Source organism: Esox lucius, chromosome 8, assembly GCF_011004845.1.
Source record: "Esox lucius isolate fEsoLuc1 chromosome 8, fEsoLuc1.pri, whole genome shotgun sequence".
NCBI lineage: Eukaryota > Metazoa > Chordata > Actinopteri > Esociformes > Esocidae > Esox > Esox lucius.
In genome coordinates this window covers 18,846,838-18,867,279 of record NC_047576.1, presented here as the reverse complement: position 1 = coordinate 18,867,279, position 20,442 = coordinate 18,846,838, and the positions used below count along the sequence as shown (strand labels likewise).

At 40.2% G+C, this 20,442-nt stretch overlaps 1 protein-coding gene across 3 annotated transcripts in view; it reads right to left on the bottom strand.

The window, feature by feature from the left end:
* agbl4 (ATP/GTP binding protein-like 4) overlaps positions 1–20,442 on the bottom strand; it is a 386,899-nt gene that overhangs the window by 93,507 nt on the left and 272,950 nt on the right. For all 3 annotated transcript variants that reach the window (XM_013135077.3, XM_020049097.2, XM_013135078.3), the window contains one exon: positions 8,374–8,413. In XM_013135077.3, the coding sequence (XP_012990531.3) occupies positions 8,374–8,413 (40 nt within the window). The remainder of the gene's footprint in view (positions 1–8,373; positions 8,414–20,442) is intronic.

Genomic DNA, 20,442 nt, shown 5'->3' with positions numbered 1-20,442 from the left:
AAAAAATTTGGTTGCAAAATCTTCATGAGTTTCATACATTTTAATTGTAGAGGATGGGGCTGGTGAAGAATGAAGGATACATATTGTCAGGTTGAAAGCCAGAGCTCTTTCTGAAGACATGCTGTATTTTTTCATATCACAATATATATATAGCAAAAATAAAATATTGCAATGTCAGTTATTTCCAATATCTCTGACATAACTAGCCAAACTTTGACAAAACATGAATAATTGATCTTGTCATGAATATCTGGTAATCACAATTAACCTTTCTGGCCCAAGGGGTTGAGCTATAGTGTTGACTATTTATTTGTAAAAGAAATGTTTTAGTCACACTCTATCTTAATTGGCCAAAAGGGTCACTGCTTCATTTGTGACAGTAAACGTTCTCTGTTGCTTTGTTTTATCCATATTTTCTAGGCTATTTACATTGGAGTAAAACAAGTTTAAATGTTTATATTTTGGGTGCTGATAGGGTATGACAGCTGAACTGAGTGTATGAGACAGTAATATGCTATTCTTTAAAAATAAATGGTGTTTAGCAGTCTAAAGATATCTATGCTACAAATGCATAAAGGAGGTAAAAAAATGTTTATGGCACAATTGAAAGGTAATACAATGAGGATAAAAGCTATTTCTCAGTGAATGAATTTTCCTGCAGCTTTGGGAGCAGTTGGCAGTGTAGACTTTACTCACTGTAAAGTCAGACATCATGTCCTGACAATTAGCTCCTTGCTGCCTTCCTCATTTATCTCTATTGGTCCAACATTACCCTGTATTAAAAAGAGACATGGGATAATAGCAGTAATGATGTTGATGATGGAATTAGACAGCTGATACGGGTGTCATCTCGTTGTGCCTGGAATTCAAAAGGGATTTCGCATATGATCAGAGCTTGCCTTTAGTGCCTCCATTCCTGGATGTTGGAAGGGACCTTCAAGTGGACGTGCATTTTTATGGAAAACGCTATAATTCTAGGGAGGCATTAACATTAGCGCACAGCCAATCAAAACTAAGTGCCTGTGCCAATATGTGCGATGGACAGACGCTAACACAGGTGTGTCTGATGGCTGGCTGGGATTGACACCAGGCAGGCTGGCATGCGGCACACCACAGCTTTGCCTGAAATATGAGAGAACAGCAGGGATAGAGAAATCATTTGGAAAATGATTTGAAATATGCCTTATGATCACAAGTTAGGGGGAACAGAATTTAGGAGTGCAGAAGTGACAGAGTCTATTATCAAGGGAATATTCACCTAATAAAAGGTAAATACTTAATGTTTTTTGAGTTTTGGCATTAACACTGTTTTTCTTTTGGCCTCTCACAAATAACTAATTAACCACGAAGTAGTCAGTTGCCAATTAATAATGGGATTGCCTATTAAATGAACAGTGGACCTCAGATAGGCAGAGGGACATTAATTACTCATGTGGGTTGCCCAAAGACAGACCTCCAAACTGGCAGCAAGAGCACAAACTAACTTTATTGTGTAACTCCTTTATAAAATATTTAGAAAGGTGTCATTGCACGCACGCACACACACACACACACACACACACACACACACACACACACACTGCAATCATGCAATGTATTTCCTATACACATGAGAACAAATGACTGCCGTAGAAATAGCGATCATATTTCAGCAATGGTCAGTCAATTCAGTTCATTAGGGCCATTCTTACCGCTGGGTATTTTCTATTGATTGGCGAGCGTCTTGAGGCTATATTCTACACTCTAAATATGAATTCTCCAGGCTTAGTATGGACATACAGATGGACTGAACTGACACCACAGTTATTTAGATAACTTGTTGACAATTTGTTTCATACATCATGAATATTTCCAATATTTTCAGTGGGGTAAACATGTCAATGTGACAAACAGCCAACAAATGCGGAATAAAAGTAAAAAAATAAATTAAAAAAAATAGAGATTTTTCACAGTATATTTCTATTTGTCCGTGTCCACAGACTGTCAGCCTACTAAACAAATACCTTGTAGTGTGGCTTTGATCAAAGGGAATAGGTCTTCACAGTTATACCCACAGCCCCTGGAGCTGCCACAAATGGAGGCAGCAAGTGACACATTGTAGGTGTTGGTGTTGACAGCTGGTTGCCTGTGGGACTGCAACAGAGGCCAGCGTCACTAGCAGGTGTATGATGTTTGACAGATAATAGCTGATAAACACATGCCCAAACACCAGATAGCCAGCTGAGGGACAGGCGACATATGAGGAGGTACTGTGCCTTCAGCCATTTAGTAGAACCCTAAAGCCAAGCCTACAAATCAAGGACACTCAGGGTCATCTCTAACAAAAATCTTCTCAAAATCAGACCTATTATTGGAGTTTGACATTAATGTGTAGCTTTTAAGATAAAGTGGGTTTGTTAATTAAATTAGTAAGAAAATGTTTTTGTACTTTTTTTTGGTTGTTGCTGTTTTTTTTTCTTTAAAACCTAGAAAACCCATACAATTCACTTAAGTATGTATGCCATGACATAGATTTAAGTTGATAAGTTCTTGGGAACCTATAAGAATCACACATGCAGCTTGGTCGGTCAATTTTCAATCAGAGCGATAACTGTTAGGTTCCCTGCTTTGTTCTGCAGTGGAAAAGCGGAGCATCAAATAGGTCCACAGTGAAACACAGCCAAAACAAATAAATGTTACATTTCACAACAAATATGTCTCCGTGAAAAAGGGCCCCCTCAGAAATTTGCAAACTAAATCAGATAATTTTTATGACACAGCAGGGTGGCACCCAGCATCTTCATTCACATCCAGATAACGGAGGGAAGCTAAAATGATGGCGAAAGGCTCATCTTAAGCTATTACAACATGTTACTGTAAATGTCTATGGGGAAAGGGAACATGGGAAACATGATCTGATAACGGGGTGCTACACAGCGTGGCAGATATATTCTGACAGTTTGCTGCTCTGTATTGAGCCAACAGTCTCCCGCGCTGCAATGTAAGAGACAGGAAAAAGAAGAATAGAGCGACCCTGCAAACAAGGCTGCCTAGTCAACAGGTAACAATATCAGCACTTAGCTCAGCAGCTGTGAGAGAGAGCTAGGTCACAGACCAGAGACTGTTTCTGGTGAGTTGGTGCTGTGGTCGTTGCACTGGCTCTGAGAACAGACTCCACACACATCAGCCCTCACTGATTGAATCCACACAGTACAGACACCCATGCCATCAACGTCCATTATACACTCCCCCTTACTGGAGATACAAAAGGCACCCAGGAACAAAAATCCAATCATCCCCCCCCCCCCTTTCTATAAGGATTTGCTACACTGTGGTAGGTCTGGGGACAAATAAATAATCACACGTGTCTATCCCTGTTGGAGCCAAGAAACTGTTCCAATGTTGTTTCCTTTTTCAGACATATCTCTTTTCTTTAAATAAGATAGAGGGAGTTACCCAGAAAGCAATGCTGCAAATTGTCATTTAGGGTTCTTCGAGGTTTAGCTTTGTTTTGTTTTTCCATGCCAAACATGAAACCAATGGTGTTTGATTGTGTGATAAAGTGTGTGAAATTGTGGCCTTTGCAAAAGCAAGGAATACTGCCCATAGACATTCGGCCATAGTAGTCAAAAAGCATTAGGGCTAGACAAGAACTGTGTTTTGTAAATAACAGTTTATTGATGCATATTTTCCAAATGTCTTTCCCTATTGTGTCTCCCGCTACCTACCCCCCCCCCCCCCCCTTAACTGTGGAATCATCACACTCATTCTCAATTCATTAACATGCTCCTGCTTATTTATCCACGCTGAGACAGTTTCAGGAAAGAAAAATCAACTGGAAAACAGTCAATATAAATAGGGCAGACAAAAAAAGTGAGCCCCCCCCATCTACGCTTATCACACTATGTTCTATTTTGTCCCAACAATAAAACGATAGCAAAGTCCTCTATAATGAAGTGCAGGGAGATAAAATATGCAAATTTGCAGAGAAGGGATATAATTAGGGCAATAATAGGAAGTGTTGTTTTCACAGCTGCTCGTTTATACAAAGCCCTGGTAGTGTTTTACAAATAATATCCCGCTCTCACTCTCAGCAAAGCGCCAAGTCCTTGCGCTCCATTAAAGACGCATCTCTGCTCTAGTCCAGCTCCAGGGCCCAGGTATTGAGTGCAGCTGTCCTGCTGCCTTTGCTGCTTGAAGCCCCAGAGTATGATCCATACACAGAGCCAAAACCTGGCCTGGGGAGCCAGGAGCCAGCTACTGGGCCTCTCTCCAGTGGATATCACACCAACAGACTCGCCTTGCATGACACCATGTAAAGCATCTCTCTGCCACACTGGACCAAGAGCAGAAATGCACATGAGCAGCCTCTCAGACCTCTGGAGATACTTCAATGCCAGTGGAAATCAAAATTCACAAATAGGCTCTTTCACTTTCAGCTTTTCACTGGGAATTAAAGCTTTCTGTGCAGGCCAACATCTAGTCCACTCCAGTCCTCTAACTTGGAATGGCATATAAAACAGAGATAAAAAGAAATATTGTTTTTGAAGATCTGTAAATAAAAACTGAAGGACATTAAAACATTGGGCAAAACATATAGTATTTGCTGTCACATCATGCATTACCGATGTCAGGGGAACCTGTCAAGATCTCCACACAAATAGCCCACCTTACCTCAGGCTAATTTGTTTGTCAGGCCTTTGTTTTGATCGAAGCATGCGTGGTAATTGTGAGATGGAGATAAATGAAGAGGAACTGAAAGGTATTGAGCGAAAGAGGGGAGAGAAAGAAAGACAGAGAAAAAGAGAAAAAAAAGAAAGAATAAATACAGTACTATCTGGGAGTCCTAGCACCTTAAAGATACTAGGAAGACTTAGGAGAAATAAACATAAGAGGAGATCTGAAGGTTGCCTATTATCTCTCCTCTGTTCTCTGATCTATCCAAATCTCATGAATGTAATTGACATTTCAGTCCCCCCTGTAATGCACAGAGCTTATGAGGGGGTAAAAGTGGGATTGAACACAGCCAAGCAAAGTTAATGTAGATTAAAACAGAACACATTATTACTGGGTGTCAGGAGATATGAAAACGGTATTCTGGTTAAAAGACTGACAGATTCTCAAAATGTCTACACCCCATCTTTCAATGCTGACCAGCCTGAAGCTCCTACTGCCAGTATTTTGGGTGTATTTTGGTCTGAAAGTTGTGGACAGTACAGATGTTTAGTTCAGCAACTTCTCTTTTGTTTTTCCCACGCAGACTGCAACGGGTGCACGCGTGAACCATTGTGGTGGAGCAATGGCCGGGACTAATCATTATTTAGTCGTGGAAGGCCTGGAAAGGTCAGCGGTCTGAAATGTCAGACTTCAATACAGCCAGATGCGCATCGCTCCGCTCAAGTGTCCAATTAAATGGGGAATACCGAGGTTGTGGGTGAAGCACACTTCAGACATAGGGGCTAATGAGGGCCCCTGGATGGAGGCTGGGCCCGGCGTAGCTGATGCTGATGCGTGGAGAGCGCATCCTGAAGCCCTTTCCTCCCACACACCGCCTCCCAGTGAGCAGCACAGGGCCTAACCCCCCCCCCCACCCCACCCCCCCCCATGGTTGAGGTCCCACTTGATCTTATTAGTGTCTTAAGACCACCCCCCAAAGTACTGTCAGCAGATTCTACAACAAGTTGTGGAAAGAAGAGAATGAGAAGATGGAGAATGGCGAAGAAGAGAAAAGATTGGGGAGGAGGACACAAAAAAGGACTAATAATAATAATAGAACCCCCGTTTTCTGCAACAGCGCCCAGTAAATTGTCACAGGTGGGAGAGGAAGTGAACAATGTTATTTTTCATTTGACACCTTATTGTTCACACACTGTAAATAGTAATAATCACAGTATATCATGGAATATGTCTGCCAAGATTATAGCAGCCGTCCTGTTTGTATTCACAGTCAGTTAATGAATACAATGCAAAACCAGGAAATGAATCAGACCGGACAGTGCATTGAGCCGAATACTGGCCCCCTAAAACAGAGACAAAGACCATGATGTGAAGTACATCGCATAATGTGTCCCACTCTCTCTGCGTGTCTGATTGCCCTCCCCAGATTGGTCAAGGTCAGCGATAGTCTTGCCTGGGCTCGGGGAACAGATGCCAAGTAAATCTGGGAAATTAGGAGGTTCCACGTGCCTCACATAAACATTATTTTAATCAAAGCATATTAGACCATCCAGATACTTTAGACATATGGGCACTGTATCCTTTCTGGCGTCCCCATCTGTTTCCTCTCGCCATCTCTGCAATTCGTTCCATCACCCAGCTGCTTTTCCAAGACATTGGGTTCTCCCTTCCCGGTAAAGGCTCTTTATAGCACCGGTCCAACTGGGGTGCTCCAGATAACAACACATTGCAACTCCGCAGAGCGTCACACCCATGCTGTTTCATAACACCATATAATTACAAAATAATATATCATATTAAAACCAAAAGAAACTTAATAGCTATCTGTTTGATGTCTTAATTCACATTGCTGTATCACTGTGTACAGTAGCAAACACGTTTTTCAAGTGAGCGTATGTGCTGTGTTTGTGTGTTATAATAGGCAAGCAGGTTATGGATGGGGTATGGCATAATTATCCGGTAAATCTTACATGTATACTGTGTTGAATAATAGTGACCAGAGCCATGCATGAACAAATATATAAATGCAATATTTTACATTTCGGTCCCATGTTTCATGAGATGAAATAAAGGATCCCGAAAATGATCCATACTCAAAAAAAGTCTGCCAACATTTTCCAAAAAGATTCCAAACTCCTGACAGGATTGGCATATCAAGAAACGGATTTAACAGCATCATCATTAACCGGGTGCACCTTGTGCTGCGGATGTAGTTTTGTCACACAACACAATGCCACAGATGTCTCTTGTCTTGTGTATTTACAATAGGCACGCTAACTGCCAGAATGTCCGACAGATCAGTTGCCAGAGAATTTTATGTAAATCTCACTAACAAAATGCTGAGAACATACAGGTTCTGCAATTTATCTGTGCACATTATTTATTTCACTATTTTACAAAAAGAATGCAACTTCCTGAATGCAACTACTGAAGATTAAAACTACTTCCTATCATTATGGTTTGAATGCTATTAGTCAAACATAATTTATTGGATTTTATATCCTACTGAATAAACTTATTGTACCAAAGACAAATGACAAGCTTTTTAGCTAGCATGATCAGCTCCCTGGATCACTGTGATGCTCTTGCCACTGTCTGAAGCAGCATGTTAAACTGTTGGTCAAGACGAAAGTAGTGGCAAAAACCCCTCAGACAAAGAGCTTTGTCAGCGATGGCTGATACTCTGAGGTGATGGAATGCCTAATATGTTGATAATATAACATGCATTTCTGATGATAAAATTATAATATGTTTTTGTGGTAATGTTAATATTTTGTACACTGAAAGTAAGGAGGTATTCAGCTTTGTTGCTATATTACCTAATGATGAAAAGCTACACTTTTTTTCTTCTTTTGTGGTTTGACAACCTTCTGTTCTTGTACTGTATTGTAGCATTACCTCAGTGAAATGAATGACATTAGCTAGATTGCAAGGGATTCAGCACTTCGTGTGATAAGACAACCTCGTCGTTTTAGAAAGTTTTGCAGTACTGTACATCCAACCGGTCTCAAAACCATAGACCACATTTACATACCGGACAGTTTCTGCACAAACTGTCAGAAATCATCTCAGGGAAGCATATCTGTATGCTCCTCTTCCTGTTGTCCTGACTGCATATGAATGCACCTTCTACATTTCTCTATGAAATAATCTGCTGTAAACAAACAAAACTGAGCAGTAAAATTAGCAACGTTCAATCAATGTTCTGTTTTTAATAATTAGCTATCAGGATAATGAGTATACTTTGGTGGTGTCGAGAAATTGCAGATCAGATATCACTGTACATCCTCACAGGTTTTAAAAAACAGAAATCTGAAATAAACAGCACAACCCAGAGGCATAAAACTATAAATTAGCAACGCCAATCGAGGATGAAGTGTTAATTTGAACATTTAGCTACATTGGCAAAACGCTCTACTTTCAAAACAATACATGGCTGTGGTAGTAAGCACCCAGTGTGGGTACCAACTCTCTAGCTAACACTCCACTCCTTGCCAATCATTGTTATTGCCAATGACAATAGGAGTGCCAAGGATTGGAATCTAATAACTGAACAGAGTAAATAATACCAGCTCTGAGGTCAGAGGTTGCATTATTCGGTCCAGTGTTTATTTTTTCTCTTTGAAATCTTTTGAAATTTCTCTTGAGATTTCTCTTGAATCTAGTGTCTATGCTTGTCTTTTCAGAATCAACCATTAGGAGACACTGGGCACTCACCGGGGCTGGTGATGGTTAGGAGGTCTAGACGTCTCTGTTGCTGTAACAAAAGGAAAAGAGAAAAAGTGTCAAAACATGGTCATACTCAAGTAAAAACCTCCCCAAAAAGAAATGAAATGGCATGAAATGTACAGAAAATGTCAACCGTCTGAAGAGCCATGGTTCAATAATGCTCCTGATAACTGTTGATTTGACATATGACTGATGTCATGATTGAAACTTGTGTACAATTCAGTCTATAACTACAACCACTACTATTAATACCACTTTTCATATATTAATGCTACTATTTCTACTACTACTACCAATATTTTAAGATATTTACATTATGTAAATTACTGGCATGTGAAACACTGACTTAAGATTGAACAATCAAGGTATGGCATCGTAGGCCACATCTCAGCCTAAAAGAGGTTGGTATTGGTTTATTATTATTAGGCAACAGTTTGTCTGATCCATTTTCAACATTCTCTCTAGGCGCCGTCACTATTGCAGCCAGGGGAATGTGCCCTGCCTCCGCCTAAAGGCTGTGTGATGGAGTGCGTTTGAGAGAGTGCCCAATTTTGCACTTGATGTCTGTAGTTTGGAGAATGGGGCCGGGTGAGGTGCGGCTGTAGCTCAGCCCTCTCGTTAACCCTCTGCCAAGGCTGCAGGCTCATGAGGGGTGCATTAATCAACACCTCTCTTACACCGGTTGTTCCTGAGGTCCAAAAGCATGCAACACAGATCTGTGCGCGTGTGCTCAGTCGATGCTGCATTACACTCTCCTTTCCTCAATGTGATACCGAGGACAGGTTGCAGACAGTAATCAGTGAGAGTGCAATCACAGGCTGAAGCCGTCTCCACTAGGATACAAGCATGTTAATGTAAAAACACACATCTTGGAAATAGACATAAGGCGTGACTCTCCAAAGCCAAACAGGGCTTCTTCAGGTCTCCTCTCAACATGTAGACAGCAATCAGACCAAGTATCCACTCGGATGTTTGAAATATACGGAGTGTTGTGGAACAGAGAAAGCATGAGGCACATCGTGATTTTGGCGGAGGAGGTCACTGTGAAAACAACCTGTGGAGACTGTCCACACACCACTTAGTTGAGATGAAGCTACCATGTTATATCTCACAGATTACTTCACGAGAGACACGGTAAACACCAAGCTCTATGGGAATTTTTGGAAACGCTGTCGAGTTTGTTTGGTCATTTGTCAAGGAAAATGCACAACATCATTTTTTTCACTAGGTACCACAATTAACCTTTCGTGCAGCTAAAGAAAACATTTTTGCAATACATTTTTAGTCTCAAATGTTTCATGCTGCACTGCAGTCGACACATTATTCAGTCTATTTCCAAGTTGAAATTGGTGGCCATTGATTTCTTCTTCTGACATTTTTCTATTGACCTCCCAACTTATAAATGACCTCTTTGATTTTGCTTTGAAAAACAGGCTGGTGTTCATGCATTCCTATCTGGATTTTTGTGCTACCCTCTAGTGGTAATCTATTTTTTTGCACGTGAAAGTACAAAAAACCTCTACTGTTAAAACACACTCTCTTTGGGAAAGAAAGGCTAGAGTTGTGACCAAAAATCTGCTATCTGTCAATGTTCATAAAATCAAAAGGTTCCTTGAATTGGTAAACACTTCATATTCAAACTGATAACCTGTACAAACACAAAATAATGATTTAGAAAACATAATGTGAACAAAGATATTTCCCAACTAACTCATGACAATCCATAAAATGGTCACATGACAATCGATTTTGGTGTTGCCTGAATACTCAGTTCTATGAAAAAAAGAGTGATGCCATTTTCATAAAGGTGGGGAGACCGCTTAACGATAACGCTCAGTGAAACGTGATTAATCTGCCACACACTTCCCTGTAACAAGCCATACTTTGGAAGTGTGTGTCTCCGTAGGAGCAGAGGAGGATGGGTATAGTGTTTCAGCCTTGCTCAATCCTGTACCCCGACTCCGCTTATCCTGAGATAATTAATCTACAGTGAATTAGAGTATTACAGCACACTAACACTGCTCGCCTCACTCTCTCATTGTCACTCCTTACATGGATAAGATGCTTAGTTTTTCCCAGTAAAAGAGAGAGAGAGAGAGTGAGAGAGAGAACACATTAGGAAAGGCAATCCCGGGCAGAAAATAGGATTGTATTAATCTTTATCAAACGCAGCCAAGAGCTGTGGAATCACACAACCCAATACACCCACTGCCAGCGTAGCCACCATGTAGAGTGGGTGTCCAGTGCCCCCATGCTGTCACAGGGCTTAACCAGGTCCTGATATAGAATGATACTGTTTTAGTGTGTGTGTGTGTGTGTGTGTGTGTCAGGTTGACAGGGCTGATAGTTCCCTGTGGCCCAGCCTAAGGTCAGCGGGTGGAACAGGTTAAAGGGCTGTTTGGTTATGAACTGAGTATAGGTAGCCAATACACCCACCCAGCTGTCATGGTAACACCTAATGTAATGCTAATACTCTATTGCTCATAATGAAGGTAACCGTGTTGAACACATTGTTGCAAAAAGAGGACATATAACTACCTTTTATTTGAAATTCTATTTTGGCGTCTTTTTTGGGGTTCTGCATATTTCAGGAGTCTCTGATATTCCCTGTTCCTATGTGTGGCATTATCTGAAATACTGTTTATAAAATAATTAATTACAATGATTTAAACATTTAAAAAAAAAAAAAATGATAAAGACAAAACAACCTAAAAATAAACCATCCACTTACTAAATACCAATGGGGTTTAATATTGAATATTTTAGAATGAAATATCCTTTACATTTTTTTGTTATTCAATTTTTTTACTATTTCAATATACAAACAGCGGATATAAAAACACCCCTGTTAAAATGCTAGGTTCCTGTAATGTAAAAGAATGAGACAAAGATAAGTCATGTCAGAACTTTTTCCACCTTTAATGTGACCTATAACGTGAACAATCCAATTGGAAAACAAAGTGAAATGCTCCGGGGGGGAGGGATTGCAACACCCTGCTACACGTGAGGCCCCGTGGACTGAGGAAAAGTATGAGGAAGGATGACGGAGGCAAGTCGTAACGGTTGTCCACTTACCATGGTAATGGAGGGAAAAGCCAAGAAAGTAAAGATTAGCAAAGGCCCTACCCTGCTCCCCTGCCTGGTCAACACTGGGGAACGTAGCATTTACAAGTTTTACAGAATATCCTCATATTCATACCTATTTTATTCTAAGCAACTGGATTCAAATAACAACCCATTGATGTGGGAGTGTAAAATACATGATTCATAAAAAGCAATTATGTCCAAACTGGAAGGACTGGCTATACCAAATGTTATATCCAACTTATTAGGTTGGAAAATGCATCTTCTTATCTCCTGGAAATCCAGTCTTTTTACGTCAATTGACTGATAAGTAACCATCTTATTACAATTAGGCCACTAAAATACATTGAGCCACATTTTGACTCATTCTTAAAATAGAGCGTGAGGATTGCCATCCCTTTTCTGATGGTCTTGTGATCTTATCCCTTGTCTAAGTGAACAAATCACTTTATAATCATAACCACAATAGGGCAGTCCAATTCTAGAAGCAAATCAAGGGTCATTTTGACTGATATCAATGTAATTCCAGTTGCCAGGAAACTGTTCCCTATCACCCTTGGACCTTGATAATATCTTTAATCTGAGGTAAAGCTATGACCTTTTTGTATATAACTTTTCCAGATATCTACAGATTATAAACATCTTACTGCCAACCCACGCATACAGTAACAGATGCCATCAAAGCAAATAGGGAGAAAGAACTAGGCACTGATATCTACAAAGGATACCTTCTACCCCCCATTTCATGGGAGCATATGTATTGGGACAATTCAACTAATAGCAAATGTAAGACATATAAAAGGTAGTATTTAGTCCAAATCCCTCTCAGTGAATCAGTGGGTAATTGTCCTGTTGCATTATGAAGCACCGTCCAATGAGTCTGGTGTCATTTTCTTGTACATTGGTTGCCAAGATGCTTCGTTACATTTCTGAATTCATTCTGTAACATTTGTTACATTATCAGTAAAAATGAGTGAGCATGTTCCAAAGGTGTCCATGCATGCCCATGCCATGACACTGCCTCCACCATGATGAGATGGTATGCTTTTGATCATCTGCATTTCCTTTACTTCTCCACACTATTGCCTTCCCATCACTTTGGTTCACCATTGTCTCATCTGTCCACAAAACTCTTACAACACTGTTGATTTCTGTACATTTTAGCAAATTTCTAATCAGGCCTCTGCTTTTGCTTCTAATCAGAGGTTTGCATCTTGCAGTGTAACCTTTGTAATTCTGATTGTAGACTGTGATACTTTCACCCCAGCATGCTGGAGGTTGTGATTTCACTAACTTATTTTAGGACTCTCTTGTACAGCAAATTTTTCTGTCATCAACTGCTGTTGTTTTCCTTGGCCAATCTAGAAGTAGCCAATTGCTGATGACACCAGTCGTTTCTTTTTTTCCCATCCCAAACGTTTGTGCTATAGTTCTACTTGAGTTAACTATTAGCATCCAAATATTTAATAGACGGCTCCCTAGTCTGAATATTGGATGAATGCTAATCATACCAAATGTAGACTCCAAAAGTAAAAGCAAAGGATGGATCTGAGATTACACATTCACAGCTCCTTTAGATGTGGACAGTCAATGCAACAGGAAACAACTGATCAATAAAAATAAATTAAAAAGATTGAAATTCTGTATTGATGCCTCATTTTAATCTTTTAATCATATTTTCATATGCATTGAGTGTACAGCAAAAATAGTAATTCTGACTTTACTTAATGAGGGCACTATATATAATATCTCAATACAATATCTTTTGCTCATCTTTTTTAAGTGTGGTGGTACCAAAGTGACCTAGAATTGCAACACATGTTAATTAACAAAAATACTGAAAAATTTGCAAGCCTTGTCATATCACAGAAAGCAAGGCCAATTTAAAGTTTGGAGGACCGTAAGAGGACACACTGGTTGGGCTGATATGACTATACATTAGGATTGTCATGACTACCTTACTTGTCTACCTGTGGCTTGATATGACACACTCTGCAGTGTATATAGACTGGCTTGATTGAGTGACTGAGCTTATTTCACTGTTTTGTTGAACAGGATCCACCATAAGCGTTGGCAAATAAAAACGGACACCTAAAACCTTCTTTCCAAAAGTAATTAATGTTATCTGTCCGATTCTCTCCCGGTCCAATATGTAGGTGTACTGTGGTGCAGGTGAGGAGCATGGCTGTAATTAACAGAGCAGGCCAGCAGATAGGAGAGGAAAAGAGAACGCTCACTCCACGATAATCCAGGGGAAAGACGCAGCCGTCTACAGAACCATTCATTAACTAAATCTCACTTTTATGACTGAATTAAATATTCATGCACAATCTACCCGAAACCAATTTGCAATATTTGCAACCTGAATTTTCTTTTTAGATTTGCTTCTAATGTGAGAGAAGGGGTGGAGTATTTGAAATCCACCCAAGATTTTGGAGCTCATTTCAGATCAGTGTAAGGTCAATATTATAAAATGACAGCCAGTTTCACCTTCCACCCCTTATCAGTTATCAACTCCAACAGATGGATACAGGGCAAATATCATTCAACTAAAATAGCAACCATACGGTAAGGTCTTTTTCCAAGAAAAGGATATTATGGAGGCAAATCTTGCAGGAACATCCACAGGGGGGATTAAATGAGTGCAGCAATACTGTCATCTGACTGTGGAACAGCTGTCAGTTAGTGTTACCCTGGTAGGCCCCGTCCCAGTCCAAAAAAGGAAAGGAAATTAGCAGGGTGCTATAGAAACTGCTTTTCATTGTTTTGAATCATAGTTTTTTTTGGGTGTCCCCTAGGACTTCTAGATCTGATGCCCCATTTTTAGGGCCACAGTGAGTCAAAATTCTGACTCATTTCTTCCCCAGCCCCCATCTCTATCTCTGTCAATTAAATTCAGTTAAATTAAAATGCTTTATTGGCATGGACGGTGTTGCCACATACATTGCCAATATAAAACTCACAGACACAAATCAAATCAATCATGAGAGATATAACATCAGTTAACAACATTAATCTCTCTCTCTCCATCTCTCTTTCTCAACTTCAACAACAGGAAAGGAGAACTCTTCCCTATTGTGAGTCACCTCCTTGCCTCCCCCCTGATCTCTCCCCCATGCCACACGTCCAACTCCCCCAGTTAGTCTGTAAACTGCTTGCCACATCACTAACACACCACAAAATCAAGTTAGGGAAGCCTCTCTGTGTCTTACTCATCTTCCAGAGGGAGAGACAGCAGTGAGGTAATACTGAGCCAATCGTATTGGCGGTTTTTGTCCCCACAGGTCAATGCTGTATAATACATGATTGAAAAATGAATTACTTAAAACATTGGATACTCTGTATTAAGATTTTGAAGCTACCACATGTACCAGAAACATGGAACAAATATAAGATCAAATCAAGTTTTACTAGCTATTAGCTATTACTATTATACATTTTTTTTTTTACAAATGGTGTCATTTCCTTTGCTTGTTTTTCGAAATGTGGGACTGAGCTATAGCATCTGAGTATTCTAGAAATAGCTCTGGTGGATTTGTGTCATTTAAGCGCAACTCATATGAATCACTATTAATCATACACAAAATGCAAAAAATGCTATTCCTGATCAGTTTATTGTATTTTATTATGTACACGTGTATTTAGTCAATTCATTTGTAGATAATCTGTCAACATTAACATAATACAATCTGTTTCACCATGAACAACATAAAAAGGTATGAAAGACCTGGTTCTACTTTAAAATGGCTACCTGAGTAACAAAAATGTATCCATCTCTCTGTATGCATGCACTTACATTTAGCAGTGGGGCTGTCTAAAAAATGTCAGGTCTAGCCAGGGGATGCTTTGTTGCGTGACCAGGAGCCCTTGGTTAAAAATACAACGAAACAAATAAAATATTAATTCCTTCAGAGAGAGAGAGCGAGTGAGAGAGCGAGCTCCCCTCAGACCAAAAGTCTAACTCTGCCACCTGCGCTCCACTGAGTCCACACTGACTCCTGCGGTCCTCCTTCCACAGCAGACCAGTGAAATCTAATAACGCGCCAGCCCTCCCCCTGCCTGCCACACACCACTCTGCGATTCAGCAGTTAAAAGCCATGATTGAATTTTGTCTTGATTTCATTAAATATTCATAAAGGCCAATTAGAAGGGCAGCTTAGCTGGCTGTGAGGACCATTTTCCATCATTCTGTCACGGACAGTCCATCAGTTGGCCCGTGTTTGAAAGTCGACCCTGAGAGTCCATATGATTGACCCTCAGTCCTCATGCCCTCCCCTCCCTCCAAATCCTTGGAAGCCCTCTCACACACAGAAAGAGGGGCAGAAAGTACACCCACCCGAAATACCCTGCGGGCCCCAGAGAAAACGAACATGTCCATTTCCATTCGGAAGCCAAGACAAAATAATATTCTGACAGCAACAATGGACATCTTTTGAAATTTCATTGGCGATTTAGAACCATTGTTTTATGATAGAGGGAACCTAAAATCTAGTCTACTAAGCAGCCTCTTGTCTTCCAGCAGCAAATTTCACACTGTATTGAATAGCAGAGAAATTCAAGAGAAATAGCGGACTCAATATTTCTTTGATTTGAGTCTGGCAGAGGGAGGATGAATGAATGAAATATATGTTCATAGTACACAGAACCCTTCACTTTCTCCACATTTAATTGCGTTATAAACTTAATTTATAATTGATTACATAATTTGTTGGCCATCAATCTACACACAGTACCACATAATGACAAAGTGAAAACATGTTTTTTAAATGTGTGCCAATTAAAATAAAATAAAAAGCTGAAATAGCTATTGTGCGTAAATATTCTGACCCCTTATTCTGTACATTGTAGAAGCACCTTTGGTAGTGATCACAGCTTTGAGGGTTATTGGGTTTGCATCTACCAGTGTTGCACAACTGGATTTGGGCAGTATCTCCCATTCCTCCTTGTAGATCCTCGCAATTTCTGTCAGATTGGATGGGAAGTATTGGTGAACTGGGATTTTTAGATCTCCACACAGATGTTCAGTTGAGTTCAAGTCTGGGGTTCAAGACATAGCGCTTAGCATTCAGGCCTAATAGTTACATTTTGGCCTCATCAGACCAAATCATAATTTTCCTCATGCTCTCAGAGTCATTTTGGCAGGTTCTCCCCTCTCTGTAAAGAATTTCTGAATCTCTGTTAGAGTGGCTACTGGTTTCTTGGGCACCTCCCTGATCTTGCCTGGTTACTAAGTTTAGCTGCTCGGACAGACAACTCTAGAAAGAGTCTTGGTACTTCAGAACTTCTGTTAAAAATTGCTAAAGCATTGAAAGTTCCCAGGAGAACACTTGGCTCCCCCATACGTTAACAGAAGACATTCTGAAGTACCAAGGCCCTTCTTGCCTGGTTACTAAGTTTAGCAGCTTGGACAGACAACTCTAGAAAGAGCCTTGGTACTACAGAACCTCTTCTGTTAAACTATGATTGAGCCAAGTGTTCTCCTGGGAACTTTCAATGCTTTAGCAATTTTTAATTATAATCTTCCCCAGATCTCTCAGTAGACCTCCATCTTGAAGGTCTACTGAGAGTTCCGTGGACTTTGGTCTGACATGCCCTGTGAAGTGTGGACCCTCATATAGAGACATATGTGCCTTTCTTAACCATGTCCAATCAACTGAATTCTCTGCATGTGGACTTGAATCATTTCAGAGACATCTCAAGGATGATCAAAAGATACAGGATGCATTTGAGCTCAATTTGGAGTGTAATGGCAAAGGGTCTGAATCGTTATGTACAAATGAAAACATTTGGGCTAACCCCATTTCATCCAATAGTTGCTTGTTTGGATAGTAGTTAGTTAGTCGACTAAGATTTTATTTAGTTGTGCTGTCGCATGTCCATGTGATTCTCACCTGTATCAGTCCATTGCTGAGGATGGCCAAATCCATCACAAAAAAAAATATTTGCTACTGAAATTGTTTAAGGTTATATTACACAGATTTTCATTCATCTGCGTAAATTTTTCCCCAAACATTTCTGTCACTGTAATTTTTATATTTAATATTTGGACACATGGATTCGTAATCTTCACTTCAGCACTATTAACAGATAAAGGTAACCTAATCTAAAAATGACACTGAAAGATGATCCTTTGTAATGATTTATTAATAAAACAATCTAGAGAAATTCCACTTCTTAGTCCTGGACAAATATTCTTTGTAGTATTGCTTCAACTGTGTCATGTTTGAAGGCTTTCTTGTATGATTGGGTTGCTTCAAGTCCCCCCAGAGCATTTTGATGGGATTGAGATCTGGGCTTGGAGTCAGCCCTTCTATAACCATCCATTTCTTCTTTTTGAGCCATTCTGTTGTAGCTTTGTTTGTGTGTGTGGGATCATTGTTCTGTTGTAAGATCTATGTTCGATTCAGCTTCAGATTTTTGACAGATTCACATTCTCCTCAATCATTTTCTGGTACAATACAGAATCCATGGGTACCTCTACAATGACAAGTTGTCAAGGACACAAGGCAGCAAAGCAGCCCCAAACCATAATTCCACTGGCTCCATGCATTACAGTTGGTAAAAGGTTCTTTATGTTTAAAGTCAGTGCTTTGTTTTTGTCAAATAGGGCATCTGGTTTTGCAGCCAAACATCTCCACCTTCGACTCATCTGTCTAGAGGTCATTGTTCCAGTAGTTTGGTTCCTACCCAGGTGTTTTTTGGAAAATGTCAGTGTTGTCTTAATTATAATTTTTTGAGAGCAGAGGCTGGTTACTTCCTGACCTCCCATATAAGGCAGTCTCTTTTGGAGTCTCTTTCTGAGGGTGGACTTATGCACTTTGATATTTATTGCGGAAAGATGCCTGTAGATCCCTTGATGTTACCCTCAGATGAACATCTTTCCATCTGCACTTGGGCTGAATTTGGTGAGACTACCTGTCCTTTTATAGATGATCCGTCAGACAGCAGAATTAATTGAATTGCTTGGTAATGGCTTTGTAAACCCTCCCAGAGTCATGCACATCAATCTCCTCTGAATGTCTAGGATAAATTATTCGCTCTTAATAATGTGTGACCCCACACTCATATAGTTAAGGCCAAACCAGACCAAGCTTCTTTATGGAAAGCTTGACCCTCCCAAAGTTACTCTCCAATGGTTTTCTAATAATTTGTACCTGTTCTGGTGAACCTCGTTCCAATTAAAACAATTTTATGTGAGGTTAAAGGAAATGGTGTACTAACCTTTTCCGCAATAACATTTATATTTTAATTTGGTAAATAGTAAAAAAAAAGATGATTGTGTGATTTGTTAAATTATGTTTCCTTTATCAGTGAATGTGGTAGGAATGAAACACGGGAGACCCAAACCATAGACTATAGTCATACTCTGCCTACCACCCACCCACCCACATGAGCAGGGCTTGACAGGAGCTGGAGTCATGTGAGGGGAACGTTTCATCTCAGCTTGGTCAACTACATCACAGACTTCCCTCTCAAGGCTCATAAGGGGGTTTGACTCTGGTTGCTAACCCCACACACGCTGAGAACAGACTGACCTTTCTCTGTGACCTGAAATACAATCAATGACATCATGTTGACATGGTGACTGATCAATGATCTGAGAACATGGATAACATAACCAACCCCCCCCCGTTATTTGCCCATTGCAATCTAAATGACTACCTCATTGATGGAGTGTAGATCAAGTGACCTGGTATTTACCAACGGCAAAGATCAATGACCCCCTACTAGCAAACACTGTGTGGAACCTCCACCAACCGTGGCATAATCCAGTTAAATCAGCAGCTTTGACAACCATGTCAAGTCATTAATGACTGAAAAGTTCAATTTGTAGAAACTATTCTGGGTCAAGAGTCAATACAGGACTATCCCTAAATTGGTGTATTTCTGTTATGGATTAAAAAGTTATGTATGCATAATTAACCGTGCACAATTTAATTGTCTGCAATGCTGGTGCATTCTCCCATTTATTTAGTTTAGCTCGAATTTAAATTAGTTTACATTTAATTTGCTGTAATCTCCCCACAACAGTAGTGGGGGAAATATTAGAAGAAATTGTGTGACTAAACTGGTTTTCTACTGAAGAACTTTTCAATTTCAGTAGTTAATTCAGGTATGGGAATACATTTATTTAATGTTAAACCAAGCATAGCTCATTGTTGCTGAACACTCTTACTGGTAATTAAAAAGGACAATAATTAGCGTGCAAGCAATCTACTAGTCATGTTTACAATCCCAAAAGTTGTGTCTGCTCAGATGAACACACAGAAACCAAATGGAAACTCAACATCATGGGAAAATAGTAGAAGAAAGTATACAGAGATGTGGAGGGAAGCTGGAAAATGTTGATATGGAGAGGGTGGGTTTATTAAGTAGTGACACATTTGGGAATTCTCCATGCCACTTAACAATGATAAAACAAATCCCACAGATGTTGACATGCTGGCTACCCAGATGGAAATTGTGCTTGGAGGGTGGAAACTTTTAATCATAGCATAAAAAAGAGAACGAGAAACCGACGCACACAACTTTGCAGTGTTATTTCCCTGAGTGTCAAACTAAACTGCTTTATTGATGGGGTTCATAATGCTTGGCGGAAGCAGGCGACCAGAGATACGTTGCCTCTTTTCACAGGGTGTTACATTGGGCAAACCAACAACCTGCTATTAAAATGCAAACCAGAACACAGACTCAGCTGTCAGTAAAGAGGGAGGAGGGGGTGGGGGGTTGCCAATATCCTGCCTTCTGAGTTGGAACTTACCAAATCTTTTAGCGTGAAATGAAACAAGGCATTGACCATTGTACATGGCTTTTTGGCTAATTCCGTCAGTCATTTGCGAGATGGCAAGGTGGAGGCGCTCAATCGGGAGGACGGGCCGTGCATTATTTACATGACAGCCGTACAATGTCAAGGGGATTATCCCGGCTGGTCTGGCTGCATTTCCACAGCAGCAGAACGAGGCGAGGAGGCTG